Source organism: Setaria viridis, chromosome 5 (assembly GCF_005286985.2).
Source record: "Setaria viridis chromosome 5, Setaria_viridis_v4.0, whole genome shotgun sequence".
NCBI classification, from domain to species: domain Eukaryota; kingdom Viridiplantae; phylum Streptophyta; class Magnoliopsida; order Poales; family Poaceae; genus Setaria; species Setaria viridis.
The window spans coordinates 43,277,715-43,287,343 of NC_048267.2; the positions used below are offsets into that span (position 1 = coordinate 43,277,715).

At 44.1% G+C, this 9,629-nt stretch overlaps 1 protein-coding gene across 2 annotated transcripts; it reads right to left on the minus strand.

The window, feature by feature from the left end:
* Positions 1-1,509: 1,509 nt before the first annotated feature.
* LOC117859186 (U-box domain-containing protein 45) lies at positions 1,510-5,973 on the minus strand. 2 transcript variants are annotated; one of them, XM_034742386.2, is made up of 6 exons: positions 5,839-5,973; positions 4,758-4,835; positions 4,256-4,441; positions 4,033-4,140; positions 2,684-3,894; positions 1,510-2,550 (listed from the first exon to the last, which is right to left on the minus strand). In XM_034742386.2, the coding sequence occupies exons 2-6, from the start codon at positions 4,806-4,808 to the stop codon at positions 1,713-1,715; spliced, it is 2,394 nt and encodes a 797-aa protein (XP_034598277.1). In that variant the 5' UTR covers positions 4,809-4,835; positions 5,839-5,973; the 3' UTR covers positions 1,510-1,712. The 2 variants fall into 2 exon arrangements, with proteins under 2 accessions (XP_034598277.1, XP_034598278.1); XM_034742387.2 differs by lacking the exon at positions 5,839-5,973 and adding an exon at positions 5,519-5,827.
* Positions 5,974-9,629: the final 3,656 nt, after the last annotated feature.

Sequence of the window (9,629 nt, forward strand, 5' to 3'; positions counted from 1 at the left end):
GTCAGCACCTGGAATGCATACAAAACATCTGAGTGAGTTTTGTATTTGAGTTTTCTTTTGTTGGGGTTAGAAAAGGGATTTAACCTTTGCCACTCTTAAGAATGGCACATTCCTGAGAAAGAAATTGCAATCCCTGAAGTGGGTGGCATTCAGGATGTGTCGTTCTGTGGGAAAAACTTAATTCCCTATTCTGTTTGTTCTGTTTGGGAAGACTTCATACAGTCTGAGTTTATTTTATGGTTATGGATGCAGTGATGCAACTGAGGAAATCGATGAAGATGGGACCGAGGAAAATGAAGGAATTTGAGGGATCTACGGGTAACAGATTTAATAAACATTACAGGTCATTATTTCCTTGTAAACTGAAGGGCTCGTCATGATGTATGTTCAGCTTATCGCTCTCTAAATGTCAACATTCTTCCTTGTTGCAGTTGCTTCCTGTTCCCGGAGCTCCTGAGATGCCCCCACCCCATCCCACTCGTCAAAGCTTTTGAGATGGAACTAACATCCACCCCACCCATCAAGCTTTTGAGATGGAACTAACACCCACCCCACCCGTCAAGTCATCCTCGAGAATTGTCCCTATAATTTTGCTGCATGACTTCAAATGTGATTGAACACACAAAGAGGCCATCTTTAGTTACTTCGGTCTTTTGAGGTGGAACTAAGTCCCTGAGAATCTTCAGTTACTTCTGTCTTTTGAGATGGAATGTTTTAGTCAAAATTAGCTTTTGAAAATTATTCTAAACCTGAGGTTAGGAATTTTGGATGTCTTAATGCCTCATCTCTCAAGCGATTGTTTGCTTTTGTTCACCACTCAATGAACATCCTCATGGTCATATGGATATGCTAACCTGGTCAGCCTTGCCTGTTTGTTTTTGTACCTGTACTTCGGTTGTTTGTAAATTGGACGTACTCCTAAAATACTTTACCATCCGTCGTGTACTAAGCACAGCCGTTCACCATCCGCCGGATCTCTCCACGAGCAGCCGTCAGGCTCCGACACTGGTATTACACCTCTTGTAGTTGTTTCTCTCGTCCATGCACCTTCTTAGCAAATACAGGAACGGAACAGGACCCAATCTAATAGCTAAGAGGCCAGCAAAATTCACGGATCACATTTCACGTCCGTGCCAAATGTACATCTCAGGTAGGACCCCGCGATGTCGGGGCGAAACGTCAACAGAAAAAACGTGGAGTCAATTCCATGCGAGTCGAGTCATTACGCTCATCATCCCTGTCGGCAGGATGTGTCAATGCCACCATCTTCATTATCTCTCACCAGGCTCATCTGCCGTCAATCTTACCCTACGCTGCAGTAGTGTCTGGTGAAGAGCCTTTTGGCGCATCAGGTGTCAACAGCAGCCTATCCAAGTGTGTTTCAGGTCTGATCAGCTCTTTCCTTCAGGCAAGCAAAACGAGCTATGCATCTTGCATGTAAAACAACCAGTTGCTTGCAATGGATGCTGGATTGACAGAGAAGCAGCATCTTATCTGATAGAGAAGAAAGAAACAACTGTACACATCTCTTGACAAAGGCAAAAGTGGAAAATGCCCTACATCACCCCACCGAGCAGGGGGGGAAGAACATGAAGGTCTTTGCTTTACCCGTAGAAAACAACACCGCCAAAAAAAACCCAAAAAGATCAGGAGGGAAGCAAGGCAGAAGGAGATGTACATATCCACTGATCGACTCAACCCTACTCTAGATCCTAGCACTGGTACAGTGAGAAGCCTCTGTTCTTCCACAGAGAGCTCAATGTCCGCCCCAGCTTCCGGGACTTGGACTTGCACAGCGGCTTTGACTCCCGGTGGCACACGATGGCACCACCACCGTTTCCCGCCTCCGTCAGCTGGCTCTGCTGCTGCTGATGTTGTGGCTGCTGGGGTGGCGGCGCATCTCGCTGCCTCTGCTCCCTGAATAGCTTCAGGAGCTTCTGGGCCTTCTCCCTACCCCTCCCAGTCCCAGCCGCCGAGATGGAGACCAGGGATGGGACCACCCCTTCCTGGAGCACCGGGGCGATGCACTTGTCGTCGGCAGTGCACATCACCAGGAGGCATGACACAGCCTGCTCCTGCTCCGTCAGCTCGCCCGTGTCGAGCAGCGTCGCTAATGTGCTGACCAAACCCGGTGTGGACATGATCTCCTTCCTGCCGGCCTGGGTGGCTGCAAGGCTGATGAGCACCGCAAGGGCCTTCTCTGTCCAACCGAGGCCCTCCGAAGCTGGAGACTCGGTGAGAAGACAGTGGAGAGCATCCACGATACCTGCGGTAAGGAGCGCCGGGACGCTGGCCTGGTGGTTCGAGAGGTTGTACAACGTGTACAGGGCGTCATGCTTACAGGAACTGCTTTTAGTGTCGCCGGCCTCTTGGCTGTACAGACAGTCGACTAGGAATGACACAGCCTGGCTTGAACCGATGACGGCCTTCGCATCAGGTAGGCAGGAAAGGTTAAGGTACAGTGCTGTGGATGGACCAGATAGGCGAGGATTTGATATCATCTGCTCGAGTAGATCAACAACTCCAGCAGATAACAGAAGTCCTTTGTTTCTGAAATAAGAATGGGTATTGATAAGTAAAAATGTTAGGAAAAAAACACTTACACTAATTTTGAGTTAGCATACACCCTAGATATCTCCAACTAGCGACAATAGGCAAGCAGCAGATGACTAGGCAATAATACCTGTTATTGTTGACTGCGAGGTTGAAAAGAGCCATGGCGCCAACTTCCTGCGCCTTCTCATTTCCATCATTCACGGCATTCCTCAAGAACTCAACTAGCGCCTCAGCAAACCCGTTTGAGCCTAGCTGGATCCTTGCTTCCTCATCATCTTTCAAAAGATACCTTATCTGCTCCACCAACCTACACTGCTTGTTCATGTTGCTTCTTTCATGAAGCAAGAGCAGCAAGTTCCCATAGCCCTCATTTAAATCGAAATCGTTACAAGAGCTGTCATCCAGCGTTCCTGATTCGCTGTTTGCCGGCTCCTCCTGTCTCATACTCTCCATCGGGACAACCTTGACACTCTTCACATTGGTAGAATCAAAACTTTCAACAGGCACGCAACCTGTAGCCTCAGTGTCTGAGTAAGCAAGTCTCCAATTTACATCAAAAGATCCCGGTGGACCATCAGGAACTGGAAAATCATTCTGCTCACACCAGCTGGCGATCAGGGCTTTGACACAGTAGTTTGGAGTCAATGACAGGTGGGCAAGTTGCTGCTGAGTTTTTGGACATGTGCTGTGACCATCATTGAACCATTTCTCAATGCAAACACGCTCATAAGTCTGCCCAGATGAAATGATGACTGGGTCATACATGAGCTGTAAGGAAATAGGGCACCTAAGTTCTTCAGGAGGGATCGACATATTTTCAGACCTTGGACCGCCGCCACGTCTGCAGTTGAATGATCCGAGCCGAGAATTGAAAGATCCAAACCTTGAATTGAACGATTGAACGCTCAAAAGCTGTCTACTGAATGCTCGGCCATTGCCGTAGGGCCCGTACATGTCATCCATGCCTAATACTGTAGGCGAGCAGGGAGACGATCCTTGAGATTCTGTATCGTCACCAGCCTCACTTCTGAAGAATTTTGAGTATTTCCTCATGAGATTGTACAAGTATGACACAACAAGCTCTTTCCGCTTGTCTTCATCAGAACGAGCCTTCTCAATTAGCTTCTTGAGGGCTCTTCTCTCAGTGAGTGCTGCCCTAGAAGATGTAATTCCCAATTTTAGAGCAGCCATATGGAAGACATCCAGCTCCCCACTGTCACTGGAACCATTTGTTTTATTATTTCTCTGCAGCAAATTGATCACATCATCGCCAGCTTCCTTCTCTGACCGATCCAATGTAAAGACAATCTCCTCTAACTCGCTAACAATCTCTGTAATCTGTACATAAACAAGTTCAGGGTGTCAGTAAGTACTGCGCATTCAAATATATTGCAAATTCATAAAGCAACAAAGGCAAAAGGTAAGAGAACAGTGATCCAAAGATATTGACTAGATGAGTTTCTTTGGACAATATACCTTACAGCTGATATCTTCCGTTACTATGCTTTCAACGCGCCTTAGACTTTCCTGAAGCTGGCTTCTAGATTTCTCAAACTTCAAAAGCACAGTTTCCGAAGTGATGGCCTAGAAGTAAAATAAAATCACTGTTATGAAAACTGTTCCAATCACACAGATCTCCAATAGAAATTGTGGTTCTATCCAGTGCGTTGTAGTATCTCAGAGAGAAACAAGAAGTTACCAAGTAGAGCCTGCTGCTATCTGCACAATGTTGAAGAAGCCCTTTGGCTTTATCTAGAGCTACATGTAGTGAACACAATGCCTGTATACCAGACTTGCTTCTGGGTCTTGATGCTTCGATGAAAGGGAAAATGATGGAAAGCTTAGATACCGCCGGATGAAATGCTCTACAAATTCCTGCATGCAACTGCATAAACAAAAAAAAAAATCAGATTTTGTAGTGAAATTAAGCAAATCCCAAAGCGAGAAGGTATAGGTTACATTAACTTATTGTAAGTATATTACTTGCTCCATACAGTACAAAGGCCCCTGCTAAGCAGTAGATTTTTTTAAGAAAAAAGAACCTTATAGAAATCAAAGCATTGCAATAGTACTAACCATTGAAAAAAAAAAGTAATCCTCATTGATCAACAAACATAGGAGGCTTTTAGGATGTACTTACAAAAGGCAGACAAACAACAGATCAACAGGAATACCATATGAATTCACTGTAAAGATGATACCTTGGCATCATTAGCCAGAAAAGGACCTTCTTCAGCCTCCATCACGTCCATTATTAACTTCTACCTGAGCTCCAACATCTGATTACAGGACTCACAACAAAAAGGGATAACATTAGCATTTCGCTCTAAACATTCTCAAAAGATAAAATTAGATAGGCTTTTCCTAAGGACAAAAGGAAATAACAGGTTTGGACATTGGAGAATGGGACAAAGAAAACATCCAGCCATTTCTAGTAGGAATGGAAGAGATAGGAATGGCTGAAATCTACTGGCAAGCCCACAACACACTGTTGTCCAAAAATCAACTTTGGTTTTCAGAAACAACCCACTGAAAAGGACGTTTCCTCTACAAAATTTGTGATTTCCAGCTCCTGGAGCCCAAGACAATTTTTTATCAACCAAATTCACCTGTTTTGAACAAATCTAAGGCTCCAATGTAACCAGCGTGCTGCATTTGACTCTTATCATGCCAAAAAATAAAAGAGGAAGGAAAGAAAAAACAGGTGTCGGCAGCTTCAGGGGTGGACTGTGGACATAGCGTGGGGCATAGTGGTTCAGATGAACCGACATTTTTTTTTCCAAAATACAAAGATCAATCTTGCGCGAAGAACTGCTCGAGCCATCGGTGTTGATGAACTTTAGAGGGCGTGGCGCCACGCAGAACACAAATCCACAACTCAATGGTGGATTTGATTGCTCGTGCCTACAGCTAAGGAATGGAACTCTCGGGGCACCCATCCAAACAAGCTAGGATTGCTCACCAAGGAAAGAAGGAATCACTCCACGGCAGGACGGATCTCCACCCCACGCCACTCCACCAGACCGAGGGAGGAGCACCGCGCCCGCGGCGGCGGTGGACCGAGAATCAGGCTTAGGGAGGGAGTGACTGTGCGGCGGCGACACGAAAGGCTGGAGGAGGCGAGCTGCGAGCCCAGGTTGAGCCTCCAGAGCCAGCCTCGCAGGGAGGCCGCGGGCGCGCGTGGATGAGGAGCGGGAGGCCGAATGCAGCCACACCTTGGCGGGCACACTCACCACGCTCTAACTTTGATCTCTACCAGTACTGACAGAAAACGGATCTCACCGGCGAGGTCTCCACGCGGCTCCGGAGCTTGCCGGCGACGGCGGCGGAGGCGGAGGGGGAGCGTGGGGCGGTGGGGGGAGGAGAGAGAGGAGAGAAGGGAGGAATAATGGAGAGTGGGGGGACGTTGGAGTTGAGAGTGGATTTTATTCAGATTTCAGGGCCTGGGCCCGGGAAAGTGAAATAAATGCCATTTTCTTTTCTCCCTGTGGGGTTTTCTTTTATTTAATAATGTTTCCTAAGGGGCTATTGAAATGGTTCAGCTCCCTTCTCTGTTTATTTTTATTTATTTTTGTTGCATCATTGCTTATGGTGGAGTTTGGATAAGCTTTTCAGTTTCTTGGAAATGATTTGTCAGTTAGACAATGTGAGATGTGGACTTGTTTCTAGTAGCATGGTTGGTTAGTGTCTTAGCGAGCATGTGTGTTTGAACAAAATTGTACAAAATTCACACTCCAACTTTGGAAGTTAGGTTTAGGTTTTGTTTGATCATTTAGTTTTTTAATATTTTCCTTTGTTTCATCACCAGCCATGTATTTTTTCTCTACTACTCCCTCCTCCTAAATTATAGGTTATTTTAACTTTTTTAAATTTATAAATTTTGCTATGCATATAAACATGCTATGAATCTATAAAGCCAAATGACCTATATTTTATAGGATGGAGGGAGTAGTTCTTATTTAGTAGTAATAGAAGAAATGCTAGAGAATTGATGTTAGCGACTTGTGGCTGCCTTTTAGAAACCCTATAGATAGTGATACAAGGATTGATTGTTGAAATTCTAGGCACAACAGAGTGGTGTGTATCATACTCAACATTATGTGGAGAAAAAAGTGTTTTATTAGCCATTCTTAGAAAAATTTTATATTATAGTCGTGGATAAAAAAAAGTTGGTAAGCCGCCGTTTGTCTTTCGTTTTAGTAAAAGTAGGAGAAGTGTCACTGTTCATGAAGGGTTCATTCGATCCATGTATGAGTTCTCATATAGTTACAAACATCCAAAGAGGCATGTCAAATACAAGTTGTAGGAAGGGATCCCAATCAAAGCAAGATGACCTAGATGGCAAGTCGTGATGTTCCGTTTTGTTCCTCTCACTCCCTCTCCACGATGATATTGATGTTCAAACTACTTGGTCAAAATTTTCAGAATGACTACATCACCTTATTTTTTTCAATTTACTTTACAATGAACTAAAAAATATTTACTTTACAATGAAGAAAGAGCATCTCAACAGCGTATCTGAACTCATGATATATGTGTATAAAATAAATCACAAATCTTCAAACGCAAAATATTTTCCCTAAAAAAATCCATATGAAAAATAAACACCATTTCCATGATTTTTTGGGGGGCAGTTTTTCTCTCACACACTAGTACCGTATAGTATTTAGCCGAGAACGGTGCTGTGATGTCCTTGCTGATCGACTAAGGGCCTGTTCGCTTCAGCTTATAAGCCGATTGAAAAGCTGAAGCGGCTGATTTGTTGTGAGAGAAAAATACTGTTTGGTGGCTGATAAGCCGGCTGAATAAGCTGAAGCGAACAAGGCCTAAATCACTGCATTTTCTGCAACCAGCACATGATTGATGTTTCTGCCACACACTTCTCCAAAGTAAAGCCAAGTTGCATATGCCCGTGGCTAAACATCGCCACTCCCAAACACCCTTTCGGCCTTTCTTTCTCTAAACTATGAACCCGCCGATGAATGTGCAAATGGCACCAAAATTAGATCCCAAACTTAACAACTGGAACCAAGATTAACACAGAGATCTAAGCTATAGTGCCAGCATAGTGACCCCCCTCCAAGTGGGGGGTTTTCTATTCCCTTTGCTGCAAGGGATCTCTGATTCCATCCATCAGATGCCCAAACCAAACCAAACCACAGCCCAGAGACAGGAGGTATAAACAAACAAATCTTGACATCCCAACAAAATTGTTTATGCAGCAGTACTAGCCGGTTGATTAACTAAGAGAAAACAATGCATAATTATGTTTGAATGGCCCCTCCACTGGCAGATGATTCCATGCGTTTCCCTAGCTTTTTTTTTAATACAGATTTAAATTTGTCAGAGTTAGATCAAGCCTTGCTTTCCAGTGGATCCTCAGAGAGACCAAATCATGCATTCACCCGGTGAGTTATTCTAATTCAGTCATCAGAGAGCTAGTTTAAGAATTATTAAGAGGACAGGGCAAGTGCTAGCTTTGAGGTGATGCCATGAGGCTTTAGGCGACAGGCACTTGGGAGTCGTATAGATGATAGGGGCCTGGACGTGTCAAGGAATTATTAGCGTCTTTAGGGGCAGGGAATAAGGGAAAAGATCTTGCTGTTGGGTGGAGGCGTCGTTTGGCTGATGACCAGGCTTTGGAGATGGATTAAAGAAAGGGGAGGGAGAGAATTGACCACTAATCCTTCCATGGTGTGAGATTATTGCTCGCTCCTTTTTGAAGCATTTTGTCTTTCTTTTGGCACCCTTTTTAATCTTCTAAGTGCTGGGTATATGTTTCTGCACCAACAATCTTTGAACTAGCAATGCTGTCCACTAGTTAATAAGGGGTTATTTGGATCTTTAGTCCGGACTAAAATTCATATCACATCAAATATTCGAAGGCTAATTAGGAGGACTAAACATGAGCTAATTATAAAACTAATTAGACAGATGGAGGCTAATTCACAAGATGAATCTATTAAACCTAATTAATCCATCATTAGCACATGTTTACTGTAGCATCACATTGTTAAATCATGGACTAATTAGGCTTAATAGATTCATCTTGCAAATTAGTCTCTATCTGTGCAATTGGTTTCGTAATTAGTCTATGTTTAATACTCCTAATTAGTATCTAAACATTCGATGTGATAGGAATTTTAGGAGTGACTAAAGAAACAAACACCCCCTAATCTTGTTTAGAATGGAGGAAGTTGGGAGGAATCCTCAACCCTGAAAGACAAAAGCAATGGAGAGAAGGATGGCAGTCTAATCCTGAAAAACATGCAAATTGAATAATCCAGTAAAGAAAGAATCCCAGGGAGCTATTGGTCCTCTCTAAGCGAGTGCGGTCAATCGACAAGCTCGCGGTTATGAGAGGTTTGCAGGTACAATTGCAACGCAGGCAGACCTACACAGAATTAACGCTTCTTGCACGGAGATCAGGAGGCACTAAGCTACTCCAAGATCCAAATCTTTTGTGAAGAGAGAGAAAGAGAGAAGCACTGCTTGTACTGCTAACAATTCACCATACGCAGTAACAGCGGCACACGTAGCAGTGCACATGTAAAACGATCCATCACCCATCACTGTTGGCCACCAAATTCATTTCCGACCGATTTGGACGTGTTGCCGGGTACTACTAGATGCACGTTTCGCCCTGTACAGCATCCGATTTCGCCATCGACCCACTCTCCATACATGTTACTGCATCTCGGACGACCAATTGGTGAGCCGATTTCACCGGCGATGTAATCTTTGTTAAACATTGTCAACCACATGGCAGCATTAATCACCGAGGGAGAGCCTTGGTTACATACATTAAACCTAGGATGCACAAATGTCCAAGTGATGTGGCATCAACCACAATTTTATAATGGCAAAATAGGCATCTTGATCCTGAACTGGATGAACTTCGTCCCTCAACTTTCAGATTATCCAATTTAGTCCCTCAACTTTCATTTTTATCAAATTCGTCCTTGTGCTGATACGTGGCTCCATATTGGTATGAAACTAATACAAAATGTCCACTTTACCCTTGGCTCTTTTCTCTCTACAATTTTCACCTTTACAATTACAATAACATATGA